Consider the following 19,847-nt stretch of genomic DNA (forward strand, 5'->3'; position numbering starts at 1 on the left):
CACAGCACTTTAGGCGGCTGAGGCAGGCAGATCATGAGGTCAGGAGTTCGAGACCAGCCTGGCCAACATACTGAAACCCCATCTCTACTAAAAATACAAAAAATAGCTGGGCGTGGTGAATGGCACCTGTATTCCCAGCTAGTTGGGAGGCTGGGGCAGGAGACTCACTTGAACCCAGGAGGCGGAGGTTGCAGTGAGCCGAGATCGTGCCACTATACTCCAGCCTGGGTGAGAGCTAGCCTCTGTCTCAAAAACAAAACAAGACAAAAAAAACAACCTCCAAATTTGATTTTCACTACTGACCCTGAGCCAGCCAGATCCCTGCTAGCTGCTGCCCGTGATGGTTGAGGGCCACTCAACCTCAATGCCAGCATATCAGGTGGTTTTGTCAGGTTTTCTGAACTTAAAAAAGCCATCGCCATGGCAACTCGAGTAAAAAATACTTACCTACAGTGTCTGCAGGCTTGTACCCTTCAGTATAAGTGCAGAAAAGACTGAAACAAATCAAGGATCTAATGTTTAAAGGCAGGTTACTATCCAGATTCCCATCTTAAAACTGGTCAGGTCAGTAATTCTACCTGTGGCTAGGAGGATTCTTCTGAGTATTAGGCAAGGGAACATATGTCAAACGCTTAGCACATTGCCCAACATGTAAAGCGCTTAGCCAATGTTTGCAGCTGTATGATAATCCCTTCAAAGAAGCATAGTCTCACTCTACAAATGAGGAAACAACGAGAAGTGACATTCTAACCCAAAGTCACCAACATTTACTCCAATGATACTGAGGCTTCTCCTGTGCCACTCTACAACATGTTGTGATCAAAAATGAGGTAGACTTCCCCCACACCAATGCAGACACCCAACCTGCTCCCACAGCTGTAGGACTGGGAATGGCAGAAAAGGTAAGAAATCCAGAGAAGTTCCCCAAAGGACCAGAGACCACAGAACTTTGGTTGCCCACGACACTCAGAAGTGTGAGCCATCTCATGGGCATGACCGTATTGAGCATAGTGAGTGCTGAATTTACCAAAAATCTAAACCATTTGGATTTTTCGCCACTGATTTATATAAAGGGATGTGGGAAGCTTTTTTGAAAGAGCAGCATTTACCTTGAAGGGCTTGCCTAAAAGAGATGCCTTTTTTTAAAAAAGCCATAGGATTAGTGGTTAAGTCTCTAACATGTGACCAGCATGTGCTGCCCAGCTACTGAAGTGAAGAGTCTAAGCTAGATTTATTTCTGAGGAACAAAGACCAAAAGACTGCCTTTATAGCTCTGTATCTAGTCAGTCCCCTTGGTCTGAACTACAGAAAGAACTGGACGACTAACACCTAAAACGCTGAGAACAAAGACACATACACTTCCAGGTGTGGATTTTTATTTTCACAAAAAGACAACAATGTCTTCCCACATACAAGTATTTACAAAACCCAACTGATTCACCCATCTAGAACCTGGGTTTTTTTCCACTTCTCAACATAGTTGGGAATATGGAAACATTAATACCCACACAATTCCCAGAGATGGAATTTATCCATCAAACAGTGCAGATTACCTAAAAGTGCACTTACCTGCACAACTCGGTCTAAGAACCTTGTGAAACAAACCTCATGGCCAAGGTTTCATGAATCTATTTGGTTTCATACCATGCAAACCTGAACAAGTGTGCTGCTACACTAAACTGAAAATCGGTTCTCATTTTACAATTAAAAAGGTTCTCAACACTTTAGCAACTATACAGAATATGAAGGTTTATTTCAAAAAAGATTACATTTTTTTAAACCAGGATACACAGATGCACTTAATGTAACAGTACCTTCTGCAAAAATAGGTTACATAATACTCAGAAATGCAATGAACAATCTTATTCTCTAAAAATTAGACAGCTAAGACTTCTTAAGCGTAGACAGCCTTCAAAATGGAGGCTGAAAATGCTTGGTAAAAAGAAGTAACTCTAGAGCCAGACACCACAGAGCTAAGGCTGCAAATTAAACCACTACCACACAGCTGCAAACTACTCTTTATATTCACACAGCGTTAAACAAAATGACTTCAATTCCATCTTTTCAAATGTGTCTCGGTGCTGCAAGAAAAAAAGTTGAATGATACACAAAACTATTAAAAGTTACAACAGAACTATTTAAACATCTTCTCCAAAATTGAGAAAAGCAATCATGTTAAATTTTTAAAAAGAAAAGTCTGACAGAACTCTCAAGCAAGTCAGAGGTCCTCTTCATAAGTAGTCAAGTAAAGTTTACAGGAGATTTCAATAAATTATCTTAAAACCTTGGCAGAGAGCTCATTTTCAGAATCGTCGTGGAGGTCCACCCTTAAATGGCTTAAATCCGGAGCCACTTCCTCTTGGCATGGAATTGCCGCTGATTTGTACAATTCTATTAATTGGGGATGCGTTACTGAAAAAGGTTTAAAAGAAAAAAACGTCAGAGAACAAAGAACAAATCATCACTGCAAATACTTACACAGCACTTACCATTTGCCAGGCACTGTTCTTGGTACCTTATCCAAAATAAATCTTTTACTCTTTTCAACAGTCCCATGAGGTCTGAACCATTGCTAACCCCACTTTACTGGTGAAGAAACAGATCTGGAGGTTGAGGAACTCTTCCAAGGTCACAGAGCTAATAAAATGGTGGAGCAGAGATTTGAACTTGGGCAATCTCACTTTGAAGCCCCATTACTTCAGAAGCCAGTTGCGGATCTGCACATTGACTACAGCAGCAGATCTCTTAAGTATGGACACCAAACCAGCAGCAGCAGCACCAGCTGGGTGCCTGTTAGAAATGCAAATTCTCACCCCCATCTCAGACCAATGAGAAAGAAACTCTGAGGGTGGGACTCCCAGCAACCTGTGCTTTTCTTTGTTTGTTCTTTTAAATATATATATTTTTAGACAGGGCCTCACTCACTTCACCGAGGCTGGAGTGCAGTGGCACATTCATGGCTCACTGCAGCAGCCTTGACTTCCTGGGCTCAGGTGATTCTCCCACTTCAGCCAGCCACCAGAGTAGCTGGGACTACAGGCAAGTGCCGCTGTGCTCAGCTAATTTTTTTATTTTTCATAGAGACAGGGTTGTGCCATGTTGGCCAGGCTGGTCTTGAACTCCTGGGCTCAAAAGATCTGCCAGCCTTGGCCTCCCAAAGTACTGAAATTACAGGCAGGAGCCACCACGCCTGGCCAACCTGTGTTTTAACAAGCCCTCCAGGTGATTCTGTTGTTTGCTAAAGCTTGTGAACTAAATTATAGAAGTCATTTAAGAAATATTTCTGGAATCTTTATGTGTAATGCAACAGAGCAGATGTTAGTAACACAAAAAAGCAGACCCCCCTCCCCTGACAAAAAACCTTTAACAGGCCGGGTGCAGTGGCTCACGCCTGTAATCCCAGCATTTTGGGAGGCCGAGGCGGGCGGATCAAGGAGAATTGCTTGAACCTGGGAGGCAGAGGTTGCAGTGAGCTGAGATCATGCCACTGCACCCCAGCCTGAGTGACAGAGCGAGACTCCATCTCAAAAAAGAAAAAACTTTAACAAACCAGGAGATAAAAATCTACAGTGAAGGCTGGGTGTGGTGGTTCACGCCTATAATACCAGCACTTCGGGAGGCTGAAGCTGGAGGATCACCTGAGGAACAGGAGTTTGAGACCAGCCTGGCCAACAAAGTGAGACCTCCATCTCTACTAAAAATACAAAAAATCAGCCAAACGTGGTGGCAGACGCCTGTTGTCCCAGTTACTTGGGAGGCCGAGGAAGGAGAATCACTTGAACCCAGGAGGCGGAGGCTGCAGTGAACTGAGATAGTGCCACTGCACTCCAGCTTGGGGGACAGAGACTTCGTCTTGGGAAAAAAAAAAATCTACAGTGAAATGGTTCAGGCAGAATAAAACTAGATTATAAGGGCCAGGCTGAGGAACCTGGGCTCAATCCTGTGACCTGGAGCAGCTGCTTGTGGTTTTAGAGTAATAAATGGTATAACAAAATGGGAGTTTCAACAGTTCAATTTACAAATAGGGTAATGGAACACAAAAATAATAATTTGGGAAGATCAGATAGAAGCTAAAATGAGGAATAAGAGATAGCTATGATAAACTTTTTTTTGTAGAGACAGGGTTTTGCCATGTTGCCCAGGCTGGTCTCGAACTCCTCAGTTCAAGTGATCCACCTACCTTGGCTTCCCAAAGTACTGGGATTACAGGCATGAGCCACTGCGCCCAGCCTGAGAAACATTTAAAAAAAAATAGAGCCACACAGCCGGGCGCAGTGGCTCATGCCTGTAATCCTAGCACTTTAGAAGGCCAAGGTGGGCAGATCACAGGGTCAGGAGTTTGAGACTAGCCTGGCCAACATGGTGAAACCCCATCTGCTAAAAATACAAAAATTAGCTGGGCGTGGTCGTGCACGCCTGTATTCCCAGCTATTCGCTTGAACCTGGGAGGCAGAGGTTGCAGCGAGCCGAGACTGCACCACTACACTCCAGCCTGGACAGAGCAAGACTCCATCTCAAAAAAAAAAAAAAAGAACCACACTTAGAAATTTATGCTAGGAATGAAGAAAGGTAAGGACAAGCCCCGTATTTCCAGTCAGGGTGAATGAAATGGATGGTGGCACTATCAAATTAAAAGAAACTGGAGGCAACAAAAGGGACACAAAGGTTTGAAAAAGGAGAAGAATGAGTTTGACTGTGACCTTGAATTCATGGAAACAGCAAAGCACTTACATGGCAGTGGCAACATGAAGCTGAAAGGAAACAGCAGTGTCTAAAGCTTAGCCATGGGAAGGAGCTTGCAAAGGCAGTCACAAGGGCAGAAAGAAAATGATGGTGCCCTAGAAAACAGACTCCCCCAAAATAAAGATAAGTGACCGTGTGAAACAGTGTTTAACCACCAAGGAGTCTGACAACCATGAAAATAAAAGAATCTATATTTATCAAGAGAAAAGTCATCGGTGACCTTTACAAACCAGATACAATGAACGTTGAGTTTGTGCAGGCAGAAGTAGCACACTTACTGAAGTCTGATGGTAGAAGTGACCATGGAATAGTAGTGACCTGGGTCACTGAGTCAAGCCAATAACTCTCCTAAGAAAGAGGAATGGGAAAGAAAGGAGGACATGAAAGAGATGGGGAAGCTGAAGACCTGCTGGCTGAAGGGCCACATCCGACCTCAGTGTGAAGAGAAAGTAAAGCTCGCCTCTTAACGTATGAACAGGTTTTGTGTTAAATGTCTAAAAGCTTTGCCAAGAGTTATTTTAAAAGGGAGGAAACAGAACACACTTTCAGTATTTTCTTCCTAAGAATCTGAGGAATGCTAACTAGGGAACAAGACGATGGTTCCAATGTGAGGTTAAGATTCATTATCTAGGCTGAGTGCAGTGGCTCCCGCCTGTAATCTCAGCACTTTGGGAGGCCGAGGCAGGCGGGGCCCCTGAGGTCAGGAGTTCGAGACCTGCCTGGGCAACATGGTGACACCCCGTCTCTACTAAAAATATAAAAATTAGCTGGGCATGGTGGCGCATGCCTGTAATCCCAGCTACTTGGGAGGCTGAGATGAGAGAATTGCTTGAACCCGGGAGACAGAGGTTGCAGTGAGCCAAGATCTCACCACTGCACTCCAGCATGGGCGACAGAGTGAGACTCCATCTCAAAAAACAAAAAACAAATCAAAACAAAAGGATTCATTGTTTACTGGATTCTGCCATACATACATACCCATATCTAGATCAACTTGCCAGAACATCACTGAATTCATTTACAAGGAAGAATACAAACTAACACATTAATATCAGCTGTTCTGCAAACACTCTTTTGGAGACTACGAGTTGATACAGGGAAATGTTCGGGCAGACCTAGGGTTTTCACTAGTTGCAATTCAGTCTCTCAGAAACTATAATGACTTTTATGGAAAGGATAAAGTGTTGGTTGTGTGCTGGCAGAAAAAGTCTAAACTGGTTAGTTATTTACCTTGAATGTTGGGTTATCATGCCTGCTCCTGCCCGGCCATCACCCATTCGCCTCGTATCATGATAGCTAGGCCCTTGAGAGGGTGGACCATGCCACTCTTTCCTTGGTCCGCTGGTGTCCCGTCCATGGCGTTCAACCACATGTCGCTCCTCAGGATAGTGCTAAAAGAACAGCATATGAAAAGTCACTTGGCCAGGCGCAGTGGCTCATACCTGTAATCCCAGCACTTTGGGAGGCTGAGGCAGGCAGATCACCTGAGGTCAGGAGTTCGAGACCAGCCTGGCTAACATGGTGCAACCCCGTTTCTACTAAAAATACAAAAAATTAGCCAGCCATGGTGCCCCACACCTATAATCCCAGCTACTCAGGAGGCTGGGGCAGGAGAATCACTTGAACCCAGGAGGCAGAGGTTGCAGTGAGCTGGGATTGTGCCATTGCACTCCATCTTGGGCAACAAGAGTGAAACCCCATCTCAAAAAAAAAAAAAAAAAAGGAGAAGTCACAATACCCTCAGTCTCGGTCTCATACCAACTTATATTGGTGTGCTTTTAATGTTAGAAGCAAATTAATAAGCTGTCTGAGAAGATAAAAGGATGAGTAGTGCAACAGCATATGAAAAGAGTTTATATCTATTTTGTAGTGAAAAGCTACTCAGGCCTCAGGGAAGGGTATGGAGGAAATGATTCAATACTTTTGTTGTTGTTGTTTTGTTTTTTGAGACGGAGTCTCGCTCTGTTGCCAGGCTGGAATGCAGTGGGGCGCGATCTCAGCTCACTGCAACCTCCACCCCCCGGGTTCAAGCGATTCTTCTGCCTCGGCCTCCCAAGTAGCTGGGACTACAGGTATGCACCAGCACGCCCAGCTAATTTTTGTATTTTTAGTAGAGACGGGGTTTCACCATGTTGGCCAGGATGGTCTTGATCTCTTGACTTCGTGATCCGCCCACCTCGGCCTCCCAAAGTGCTGGGATTACAGGTGTGAGCCACCACACCTGGCCAATTCCTTTTTTTAAAAATAATTTTTTTTTGGAGACATGATCACACTGTTGCCCAGGTTGGAGTACAGTGTTGCTACCATAACTCACTGCAACTTTGAACTCCTGGGCTCAAGGAATCCTTCTGCTTCAGCCTCCTGCCTAGCTGGGGCTACAGGATGCACACCACCATGCCCAGCTTTAATTTTAATTTTCCTATGGAGATGGGGTCTCACTATATTGTCCAAGCTCGTCTCGAACCCCTGGCCTCAAGTAATCCTCCCACCTTGGCCTCCAAAAGTGCTAGGATTACAGCCATGAGCCACCAGGCCTGGCCATTAATTTCTATTTCTATATTTTCTAGCACCCAAGGGCTTTTTGACCCTTGATTATTTCAAATACTTGGATCTTATATTGACTGTAAGAAGGCACAGCCAGAGATCAAAACCTTAAGACAAGCCACGGCGGGGCCTATGATCAGCCTATCAGGACAACATGCAAACGGCAGAGAAAACAGGAGTTGTCAACTTATTTTACATTGTACTACTTAGTGCTATGGCACTTACAAGGTGCTACATCCATAACTATGGAAAACAGTAGCGAACACAAAGAAACAGAAACTGTAGAACTAGGGATCTACGGAAAGAGAAAGCAAGCATTGTGATACTTAGCTTACAGGAAAGAAAGCAGAAGGTACCCACAGAGAGGCTTAGATATAATACTGGCAGAACAATTTACAGACTAACATTATGAAAGAGAAAATTTTCAAGGGAGGATACAAGATCTCCTCCTCAGGACACATTTTCTAAAAGGACCTCTGAATGCGGAGGGCTAGTCTTTGATTCTTTCTTAAAATTAAATTTTACTATAAACAAGGCAGACTTATCTGGATTACAGACTCAGTCTTAAAAATTGTGTTTAGGGGGTGGGCGTCATGGTTCATGCTTGTAATTCCAGCACTTTGGGAGACAGAAGTGGGTGGTCGGAAGTTTGAAACCAGCCTGACCAACAATGTGAAACCCCGCCTCTACTAAAAATACAAAAATTAGCCAGGCATGGTGGTGCACATCTGTAGTCCCAGCTACTTGGGAAGCTGAGGAAGGAGAATCGCTTGAACCTGGGAGGCGGAGGTTGCAGTGAGCCGAGATCGCGCCACTGCATGTCAGCCTGTTTGACAGAGTGAGACTCCATCTCAAAAACACACACACACACACACACAAATGTGTATTAAAATACAAAACAAACACCAGCATATAATGGAGACACACACACTGCACAATTCTTTTTGGTATATAATTTATGAAAGTATGTCCTAACCGTGCTACTATCAACCCACATGCCAGTATTTCATCAGTAGAAGAATACTTTTAAATGAGGCAAAAGGTTTTTGTTCATTTCAGTCTCTCAAAGATGAAGACACTTTCCTCTGTCCAGCTCATTAACTTACAAAATATTCAAGTCAATGAAGTGTCACAAGACTAAAAATTTAAAAATATGTAACATTACACTCATCTACCTTTAGGATTGTATAAGAAGACAAAAAATAGACAAAAGTTCTATTTCAATTTTACACTTTAAGCTACTTGAATGAAGCAGGAGAAGAAAAAGAATAATGTGTGTGTGTGTGTGTGTGTGTGTGTGTGTGTACATATATATATATATATTTTTTTCCAGACAGGGTCTGTCTCTGTAGCCCAGGCTGGAGTGCAGTGGCGCCATCTTGGCTCATTGCAACCTCCAACTCTTGGGCTCAAGTGATTCTCCTGCCTCAGCCTCTAGAGTAGCTGGGATTACAGGCGCCCACCACCATGCCCAGCTAATTTTTGTATTTTTAGTAGAGATGGGGTTTCGCCACGTTGCCCAGGCTAGTCTGAAACTCCTGAGCTCAGGCAATCTGCCCACCTCGGCCTCCCACAGTGTTGGGATTACCTCCCAAAGTGTTGGCATGAGCCACTATGCCTGGTCAAGAATACTTTATTGAAAAGGAAACACAAGTAGGGGCCAAAGATTTCAGATCCAGTTTGAAAGCTTCAGTTTCTTAAAAAGAAATAAAACCAAAGTTATCATTAGATAGGTTCACTTACGAAATTAACAATTCTTAAATTTCACTGGGAAGTTTAATCAAAATGGAGTAAGTATTTCAAGGCTAGTACCTTAACTCTTTGGACTACTGATGGTCAACTACTGACAGTAAAGTATGAGAAAAATTCAGATTTTAAAAATAAAAAAAAAAAATTAATGCCTCTCAATCATTTCAATCTAGCTAATGTAAGCCACATCAAAATGCTACTGTATATGCAGAGTAGCTCATGAATCCTCTAAATGTATGTGTGCAGGCTCGCGGCAAGCCTCCCGCAGCACTTACCTGTGATCCACCTCCTCGGTCTGTGATGACTCCTCTGTCTCCCTCTCTGCTCCCGTACCCCGAAGCGCTGCTACGATTCCCAGGGGGAGCGCCTCTCACACTGTGCCCTGATACTTCTCTCCCAGATCGTTCTGGCCTTTCGACTCTGTTAAACAAAACATAAAAACATACATGATCAAAACTGTAATCCTAATTTTTTTTAATCCCAATGCATGAGACCACTAGGAAAGCATTATGAAGTACACAGCTACCTTGTTTCCCGTTTGTCAGTGGACATGCTTCCTTCACTTTTCCAGCTGGTGGGTCTGGAAGGATTGGGCCCTGCCTCTCGAGGATGTCTAGGATGAGTGATATCAGGCCTGTCATGAATAATCACCGTTCTCCTTTCGTCTCGCTCCCCTCGTACTTCTCGCCTGTCTGATTCTCTAAGTTCATTTCTTGGTGGTGGAGGCTCATTTCTTCTGGAGTCACTGAAATTTTTGGGATATCTTTCGAAGCTTGGATCTTCCCTTCGTGCAGTAGGTCGTGCTTTTTTCCCCTCACTTTGACCAACAAAGCGATCCCGCCTATTGATTAGAAACAAAGAATATAGGTCCAAGAAGTGCTTACTTGAGTGCTTAATTCTTCTTAACTTTGTCTGCATAACCTACAATAATGAAACCAAAAAATGAACTTAAGGCAAAGCCATGGAAAAAAGCTAGTTATTGATTATTACAATTCATTTTCTTTTAAACTGAACTAAGTGTCTAGCCTAAAGGTTGGTTTTTTTAGCGTTCAGGAGAAATGATACCAAACACTCAAAAGTCACTACCAAGCTGAAGAATGTTTTACTGTTCTTAACAGTTGAGGCACATCCAAAGCAATCGGTGCTTCCACAGTTTTAAAGATAAGAAGAGGCTGGGCGTGGTGGCTCAGGCCTGTAATCTCAGCACTTTGGAAGGCTGAGGTGGGTGAATCACTTCAGGTCAGAAGTGCTAGACCAGCCTGGCCAACATGGCGAAACCCTGTCTCTACTAAAAATACAAAAATTAGCCGGGCATGGTGGTGGTGCATGTCTGTAATCTCAGCTACTTGGGTGGCTGAGGCACAAGAATCGTTTGAACCCAGGACGCAGAGGTTACAGTATGCCAAGATTGCACTACTGCGTTCTAGCCTGGGAGACAGAATGAGACCCTGTCTCAAAAAATAAAATAAAATAAAATAAAGATAAGAAGATAAAGCCAACCTACTTAATGGTGTTCTAGTTAATTAATTTGGAATACTGAATCACATTCCCATTAACAGAAACAAAAACCATGTAATTTGTTCTGAGCATTCAGTGCTGACCTGGTACTTCTAGTTAAGATTTTAGGAGAAACAGAGTTATCACTAGCAAGGCTTATAAAATAAATATAACAATTTTCAACATATCTACCTTTCAAAAGATGAAGACTGTACTGCTGAACTCTCAGGAAACCTGCCCCTCTCTCGGTGATCAAAGTCATTAAATCTGTTCTGTTGGCGAGAGTAGTCGGATCCATGGCCAAATCGTGCATCTGTATCTAGAGACAACTTTTTATTCTCGCTCCAGTAAGGATCATCTCGCCTTGAAGAGAAATATTTGCTCATTTACATAAATTAGTTCTACAGTAATCAAATGACATTTACTTGGAGTCATACATACCACATGTTAGAACTGTGGACATAACAGGGCTAATAAACTCAAGACATAACACATCAGGAGTACAAACTAGCACAAGACTTAATTGTTGAATTACATAAAGTCAAATAGTGTGAGAGGAATTTAACAGGAGAGAAAATAGTTGAAAAACTGCCTGTCTTTTCCATTAAATGGAAAAGACATTTAGCATTCAGGAGAAATGATACCATTAAATGGAAAAGACAAATAAAATACTTGAAACCACTTTATAATAAAATTCTAACCAGCAGTTCACAACCTCTTCAGTTATCCTTAACTTTGGAAACGTTACAGTGGTAAGTCAGAAGCACAGTTCATTCATTCCACCTATTTCTCTACACAATCAACTCAGTTTCATAGAATTTATGTGAAGAAAATTAAATGGGCATACTTATATTTTTAAATCTATATGAAGTATGAATCCAAACACACAATAGAATCTTTCAATCTCAAGTTTATGACTTCCATTTCTATACTATCTGCACTACCTTTTTAAGAATGTTCAAAATCTGTTCAATTATTATTGAAGCCTACTACGACAATGTATTTCCAGTCATAATGAAAAACATTTGGCATCAGAAAGGTAGACAGGGAAAGAAACACAGACTGTTCCCACTTGCCAGTGCACTGGGTCTACCCCAGTACTGTAATCCTTCCCATCCCTGTTGATCATGACTTTTATTCCAGTGATGGGAGCCTGTACTTTCTAACTCTCTAGTCTTAGCCTAAAGGGAATAAAACAGCAAGGTTAACTGTTAAGGAATAAAACGAGTAACTACCTATGATCTACATCACGTGGGCGTTTCAAGGAATTCCTTTTTTCTTGTTCATAACGAAGCTGCTGTTGTTGCCTTCTGAGTTCCTCTCTTTCTCGAGCAATCCGTTCAGCTTCCTTACGACGTTCCTTCAGACCACACAGAAGGAAGAACCAACCAAGGCAAAATGAAAACATAAGATAAGTATACATGCAACCTTGTTTTAATCCTGTCGCTAACAAACCATCATAAGCAAAGACCAGGCAAAACACAAACCTATGACACCTAAATTTGATTTCAATAATCTAGGCTGTAGCTATTGTTCTGCAACATTAAAAATAACAAGGACTGGGTGGTAAAAGTTGGCAAGTATTTGGGAAGGTCAAGTTTAGTTTAATCGTTCGACTAAAACAAAAGCACTTAAAGGGAATTAGAAATAGCATTCTTAATATGCATGGAGACTAAGTGCCTTAAAACCCTGAGGTGCAATTCTGCAAAGAGAGGCATTATTTCCTTCCAGCCTTGGGAAATCATTCCCACTATAATATGTAAGGAAATCGTTATTATTTTCTAAGACTGGGATAGTGACAGAGCCTGGATTACAACTACTCTGGACTCATAGTCCTATGCTCAGACTATTAGGCTGCCATGATATTGCAGAGCTAGAATTATTACCAGTTATCTAGAACAAAGTCACTACTAATTGTATTTTTAACTAGTACCTAATTCACTGTTATCTTTCAGGGACACTTAAAAGCTCATTAGCTAAACTCATTCTATAGACGCTTTACAACAAGTAAAGCAAGTTTTAGGGCTAAAATCACAGAGTCTGAAAAAGGTGAGTTATTTAAGATGAAAAGATTTTCTGACTGCACCTGTTCAATACGAATGCGTTCCCTTTCCAAGCGTTCGCGTTCCATTCTCTCTCTCTCTAGTTTTTGCCTTTCAATTTCTAGGCGCTCTCTCTCTCTCTGTAAGCGTTCCCGTTCTTCCCGTTCACGAATTATTCTAATGCGTTCTCGCTCTCGACGCTCTCTCTCTGCAATCTCTCTTCGTCTACCAAAAATCAGTATTTAGAAATACTTAAATTATGCTAGCACTGTGTGAAAGAGAATAGCTTTGAATTTGAATTTTTCCTTGAGGTTGGCAATTTTAAATTTCAACTCAATCTAAGTAGTTTTAATGTAATTGGAAAGAGAATTCAAAGTAAAACTTTAAACAGATCCCAATATTTTCACTTATTTATAAATAAGACTGTCAACTGAGCAGCTAAATTTTATAATATAGAGTAGTTGCCTCTTAGATGATTCCTGTTTAAATAAAAATCACTATAATAGTCCATTAATTAATTGACATTTTAGAAGAATGTAATCTGCATATATAAATTTACAAAACTACAACTTCCAATACTTGTTTTTGACGGAAGAAGCTCTAATGCCTATTATATATTCTATTGTATCTCCTTAAACAAGTACATACTTTACTTTGATGATTTGGGATCATAACAATGAACATCAATAATAGCAAATACTACATATAACAAAATGGTGTCCTTAAGGGCTATTTTGGGATGTTTACTATCCTATAATAGATGGCTCCAGGTAACATGCTTTTCTGAGTCAGAGGTAGTTCAATTGTTCACTGAACTGATTTGTTATTGTATTAGACTTTTAATGTTATTTTCTTACTGTAAGGTAGTCAGCATCCTTTTCTGTCTATCATCAGCATGTCTTTCTCTAGCAACCCAGTGGTTCTCAATGGGTCAGTACTATTTCTACAGAAATCAATGGGATATTTTTAATTATCACAATGACCATGGGGCAGATACTAGTGTTTAGTGTATGAGGATGAAGGAATCTAAGTATCTTATTGATGCATGGAATAGTGAGGATAGTCGTACACAACAAGAACCATCCAACACCTCTCATACCTTTCAGATGCCACAACGGACATTCACACCATTAAAAACAACCAAACACCTTAAGCAAAAATAACATGTGAGTCTAGAACTCAACCCCATTTTTAATAAATACTGTTTGTTTGCTTTGATATGATTTATATAATCTAGAATTTCCAATAATGCACTCCATATAAATAGAAGGAAAATTATACTTTCTTGAGACTTTTACCAAGAGTTGCTCACCATTTCAGAAATCATGTCATAATGTCAACACTACTTCTGGTATTTACTAACCAATACAACATATTAACTGACATACAATGTCAGTCTGTATTTGAAGCTGTCTCATTCTCAGTGGGTCTACATAGGGATGCAAACATCTGACTACTTCATGAAGTCATGCCTAAACCTTCATATCTGGAATACATATTTTAATTATAAATTACTTTTATTTCTCCTTTATATTATAGTTAAGCCATTACTTTTTTTTTTGGAAACAGTATAGGTTAAGTATGTTATGCATCAATTTCATTTCAGCAGAGTAAAGGCATTGCAACTTTTTTTTAATATAAAAGGGACTTTGGTCACATAGGGTTTGACAATCACTGGTCTAGTTGCTCCTCAATCCCACTCTCCTCTCAATCTGTTGTCAACTAAATACACGGGAAGCTAGGCACATTTGGACTTCATCTTAAAAAAGAGAAAATGGGTTCTATGTGCTACAAGGATTACTTCCTTTTAGTAAAGTTGTGTGTCAATTATTGTACAGAATAATCTAAGTTGCTAAAAGTATCTCTGGTAGTTCCTAACACTCTCGTGAATGACTGGATGAAATCCCATGATAAGTAACCCCTGGACAAGATAGCTTAACATTTGAAATAATATACTATAAAACACACCCACAAGACTATTTTAAGTGGCATCCAAAAATTGATATACAAAAGTAAACTGACACTCATGGCGAACTGTTGAGATATGGCCACTAAAAATGGAAACATCTTGCTTTGTTTATATTTTCTGTTTGTTTTAAAGAGAATGCTTGCTTTGGGATATAATCTGAATACCATTAGGCTCACAGGGCAAATCTTCCTTCTCTTAGGCACTAATGCAAACAATAAATTTTTGCTAAATTTGTTAAAATTTCAGATTACAGTATTTGAACACTATAGCTACTTTGAAACTATCTTATCTCAAATTTTTCCTTTAAAGTCATGTTTTTTATGGCAGCAGCTTTGGTGTTGAGGAAAGAGCATTGGACTTGGAGTCAGAAGACTTGGGTCTGAGTCCCGACTCTGCCACTTGTTAGCCATGTGGGCATTGGAAGAGTCATTTAGCCTCTCTGGGCCTCCATTTTTTTCAATTGTATAATGGGCATAACTAGCCTTACAGAACTGTTGAGTTGGAGATAACAGATGGAAAAGCACTTTGTAAATTGTAAAGTGCTATGCAAACTTAAAAAATCATTAGGTGCTACCGTAACTTCTTTAAGGTGGCAAACAGTTTTCTGTGGGAATACAATTTCCAGAAATCTGGCTTACAACTAGTGTTAAATTTTACCTATATTTAAAGACAGGTATAAAACAGACTCTCTTCCTACCTTCGAAGTTCCATTGCTCGTCGCAGCCTTTCAAAACGAACTAAATGTTCTCTCAACCTTTGTTCCTTCATCTTTTCAAAAGGCAAGATCTCTTTCCTTCTGTAGTCTTTATCTCTTTTTTTATCTAGACTAGCTCTCTCCTTTTCCTTACTTCTTCCATGAATCTATAGAAAAAAATTAGAAGAACACTAGAAATTAAAATATTTTGGGGCTTTATTTTTCAAGTTTAGCAAGTCATTTAAAAAGTTCAAATGACTAGTAACATTTCCTTTTTCTTGGGTTTGCTAGCATGCAAGTACGCAAAGATGGTTACGGAAAAACAGAATTATCTTCTTCTGTAAACAGCTGAAGTAGTATACAACCATCCTGATCAGAGACTTACTTTCTCATATCTTCCTCTTCTTGATGGTCTACAATGATCTCCTTTAGTTTGGTCTAATATTACCATATGTCCTGGACTCTTGGAACCTAAGGGAAAAAAATTCTATAAAACAAATGTCTAAAATTTTTCATTGAAAAAGAAAATATGTATGTAAAAATGCTAAATTCTGATAGTCACACACCAATACATGAAATAAAAAACCTACTTATTCTACAAGAACTTCAATGCAAAGCGTTTTTTAAACAGTTCAGTCTGCTAACATAAATACTTTCAGTGATACCAAAAGATCCTAATTCAATAGTACTAATCAATGACGATTTTAAGTCAGCCCAGAATAGCAAAGGAGCTTAGCTGGAAGAACACATTTGTTTGTTTCCCCAGAGTAGAAAAGAAGACAATTACTCCTACTAGACCTCCTTTCCTACCACAATGACACCTAACAACAAAGCTTACATCTCTGGATTAGAATTTCAGATTTTCCCTTCCACTGTAAAAATTAAGTAGTAGAATGCATTAGAAAGGGATTGAAAAGATGTATAGCATACTTATTCGCTTCTTTTCTTCACTTTTTTTAATCGATTCTGATGTTTGGCCACTTGCTCCATTATCATTCTTCTCATCTTTACCTTCTATTTTCTTAGTATCCTTGCTTTCTTTTTTTTCAGATTTCTCAGACGATCTTTTCTCTTCTTTTTTGACAGAGGCTTGTGTCCTGACCATACCGCCCCAGACAAAAAAACAGAATGAGTACTTCATAATGTACCAAAAAAGTCTATCTGCTTATCAAAATAAATAAATAAAAATAAATCCTTACTTGCTACTTCTATCACTCGTATTTTTTTTATCTCCAGAACTTCTTGAACTACTCTTTTCATCATTTTCTTTCTTCATTTCTTTCTTAGAGGGATCACCTTTTACCTGAAAGGTTCGAACCAGAAAAACAATTTGTACATATGGTTACATTTCTGTGATTATAAAAAGTGTGCTAATGGCAGAAAATTTGGAAAAGATAGGAAAAATATAAGGAGAGTAAAAACTACAAATACATAAAAATTAAAAATAATTGCAAATTCTACTCCCTGCTACTGTTAACAGCTATGAGTTGAGAACTAGCCATCAAATTAGACTTGCTTTGATAAACAGTTAGGCAAGCTTACTTTTTCAACAGAAATCAGCTGTCCATGCAGCTCAGTGCGATGAAGATGTGCAATACACCTGGACACCTCTGTGCTTGAAGACATAGTTACAATGCCATAGCATTTTGCCCCAGGACTTCGAGCATTTGTAACTACTTTTGCACTCAGAACCTATAAAATAAGACTGTACTTTAGAGAGTTTTAGAACGTTCCAAGTACACAGACTTCTAAATACATGAAACTTCACAACCGAAACTATATATTAATTCAGGGTGTATCTTATTCTGTCTCATATTTATTTATTTATTTTTTTGAGATGGAGTCACACTCTGTCACCCAGGCTGGAGTGCAGTGGTGTGATCTCGGCTCAGTGCAACCTCTGCCTTCTGGGTTCAAGCAATTCCCCTCCCTCAGCCTCTCAAGTAGCTGGCATTACAAGCATGCACCACCATGCCCTGCTAATTTTTGTATTTTTAGTAGACAGGGTTTTGCCATGTTGGCCAGGCTGGTCTCAAAACGCCTGACCTCAGGTGATCGGCCTACCTCAGCCTCCCACAGTGCTGGGATTACAGGCATGAGCCACTGCGCCCAGCCTATTTCATATTCTTGTGATCACCATCTACGTTACCCATCTTAGTAAATATTCAGGGGAACAATTTAAAGTGCCAAAAAGCAATTTAACCTTCTTTTTATATTTATTTCCTCTCCTCAAATATGTAGCCAAAGTAGCCAAAACACAATCTCATCAATGAAGTAATGGCACAATTAATAAAAGCAAATAAATTGGATTTGAACCAAAATATCCCTATCAAAGGCCCACCCTGAATGTCTTTAGAGAAAGTTTCTAGTATTTTATTGAGTGTTAACACTTTTCTATAATGAGTAAAGAAAGAACCAATCACATATGAAAAAGCAGATTTAAAAATGCATCCCCTGAAAAACACCCTAAAGCTTGAAAGACAACACTTTCAATCTATGTGCTTTTAAAATGTATATGAACATGACAAATAACTGCAATTGTGTAAGACGGATAGTTAAGAGAGACAAAGCAGGGATGGATGAGTGAGAAGAAAAGAGAGAGAACAATTCAGTGCTGAACAAAGAGGAGTAAAGACATAAAGCTGGGAAGAGGTAAACAGGAAAATCAGGAGTTTTATGGTGGGGGTGGCTGGAACAAATCAACTTTTACCTCAACCCTAGGAAAGGCTGATTTGCTCCACAGCCATTTAATTTTTAACTCCACGGGTCTTCTTACCAAATAAATGGTATCCTCATATAGTTTTACTACTAATAAATAGCAACATTAAAATGTTGTTTTTACATCTCTGACAATACATTATTAAAAATAGAAGAAAAAAATATAACACAGCCTATCATGGGACTACAATTCTCAGTGTTCTATTTCTGACACCTACAAGAACCTCCTTTACACTCAGGCAACTCACTAATTAAAGCAGGAAAAAAACCCTCCAAAAATCAAGAGGACAGGTTTTGGTAATATTAATGGCTGTTTACCAATAATGGTCACTAATTCAGTAATTTCAATATCTGAAAGCCTATCATGTGCACGTGAAGTACACTAAATAAGGTCCCTGACCTCAAAAAGCTTACATTGGAGTACATTAACCATTTGATGTATATGAAAAACTATAATGTAAGCAGATAGTATTGAGTGCCCTCAGGGATGCGGCTCACAATTCAAAGCATTCGTTATTAATTGAGTATTCTTTGACTACTCCTTCTCTTCCTTTAGGTCTCCCCTTAACTGCCAGAGAAACTTTTCCTGATGAACTAACCACAGGAAAGCCTCCCCTTTTTAACACCTATGTACTTTTCCTTCACAAGACTTATAACAACTTCTGATTAGGTTTATATATATAGGCGTGGTGTGATGGCTCACACCTGTAACCCCAGCACTTTGGGAAGCTGAGACGGGTGGATCACCTGAAGCCAGGAGTTTGAGACCAGCCTGGCCAACACAGTGAAAACCTCATCTCTACTAAAAATACAAAAATTAGCCTGGTGCAGTTGCTCATGCCTGTAATCCCAGTTACTAGGGAGGCTGAGGCATGAGAATCGTTTAAACTTGGGAGGCAGAGGTCGCAGTGAGCTCACATCACGCTGCTACACCCCAGCCTGGGTGACAGAGTGAGACTGTGTCTCAAAAAGAAAAAAAAAAGTTTATATATAAACTTAATGTAGATATATGTTTATATATAACTTTATATAAGTTTAAATCATTCTCATGCCTATATATATAGCCAGTTTTACATTTTTGTCCATTACTGGACTAGAAATCTATAACAAGGATCATATCTGGTTCTCTCCAGCCCCCCATGAATTACGTATCCCACTGCCTAATAATACTCTAAATATAAATGTATTTTCAAGATGTCCAAATCAGGCTCAGCAATATGCTAGATCCCAAGGTACGTGCTACAAAGTATCATGATGAATAAACTTAGTCCTTGGCTTAAATAGGTTTAAAGTTTGGAATACAAAGATTCCCAAGGCTCAGAGAGAGATTAAATGATGAAACGCTATTTATCCCCAACTCTCATCTACCATTACCACAGAACTCAATAATTACGTCTATTAACAGTCCTAAGAGATACAATAAATTAGAAGATATTCATGTAATACTATTTAGAATACAATCCTCATTTCAAATGCAGACACTAGAAAGACGGATAAAAAGGTAAAAAGAATGTACCTTTCCATATTTGCCAAAGAGGTTCTTCAAATCAGCAGCTTTGGTATTAGATGAAAGTCCACTAACCCAGATATTTTTAGTTGAGCTTCCACTGCTACCACTAGTACTACTTGTACTTCCTAGAATAGATTTAATATCAGATGTTTAAGTATCTCAATCAGAATCTTTATATAAAACTATAAGGGCCACATTCTTTCAAAACTATAATTTTGATAGTATGCGTTACTATATCAAAATCCTGTGAGTTTACTATTATTGAAATCAAACCAACAACATAACTAGTGAGGGAAAAAAATCTGAATGTATGTACATTTCCTATTGTATGAGTTCTAAGCTGAAGAGGGTAAAAAAATCAATTACATGTCTTGGACTTTT

The 19,847-nt window shown here is 39.7% G+C and overlaps 1 protein-coding gene across 10 annotated transcripts in view; it reads right to left on the reverse strand.

The window, feature by feature from the left end:
• Window positions 1-1,359: 1,359 nt before the first annotated feature.
• The window catches only part of SLTM (SAFB like transcription modulator), a 56,822-nt gene continuing 38,334 nt past the window's right edge, over window positions 1,360-19,847 (reverse strand). For 6 of the 10 annotated variants that reach the window (XM_054451253.1, XM_054451252.1, XM_054451247.1 and 3 more), the window contains 13 exons: window positions 19,473-19,591; window positions 16,781-16,930; window positions 16,438-16,541; window positions 16,169-16,335; window positions 15,624-15,709; window positions 15,242-15,405; window positions 12,620-12,800; window positions 11,769-11,893; window positions 10,726-10,896; window positions 9,563-9,877; window positions 9,312-9,456; window positions 5,974-6,134; window positions 1,360-2,412 (listed from right to left, as the gene is read on the reverse strand). In XM_054451253.1, the coding sequence (XP_054307228.1) occupies window positions 2,304-2,412; window positions 5,974-6,134; window positions 9,312-9,456; window positions 9,563-9,877; window positions 10,726-10,896; window positions 11,769-11,893; window positions 12,620-12,800; window positions 15,242-15,405; window positions 15,624-15,709; window positions 16,169-16,335; window positions 16,438-16,541; window positions 16,781-16,930; window positions 19,473-19,591 (1,997 nt within the window). In that variant the 3' untranslated portion in view covers window positions 1,360-2,303. The remainder of the gene's footprint in view (window positions 2,413-5,973; window positions 6,135-9,311; window positions 9,457-9,562; window positions 9,878-10,725; window positions 10,897-11,768; window positions 11,894-12,619; window positions 12,801-15,241; window positions 15,406-15,623; window positions 15,710-16,168; window positions 16,336-16,437; window positions 16,542-16,780; window positions 16,931-19,472; window positions 19,592-19,847) is intronic. The other 4 variants (XM_063652667.1, XM_063652666.1, XM_054451249.1 and 1 more) reach the window with 1 other exon arrangement.

Source organism: Pongo pygmaeus, chromosome 16, assembly GCF_028885625.2.
Source record: "Pongo pygmaeus isolate AG05252 chromosome 16, NHGRI_mPonPyg2-v2.0_pri, whole genome shotgun sequence".
NCBI lineage: Eukaryota > Metazoa > Chordata > Mammalia > Primates > Hominidae > Pongo > Pongo pygmaeus.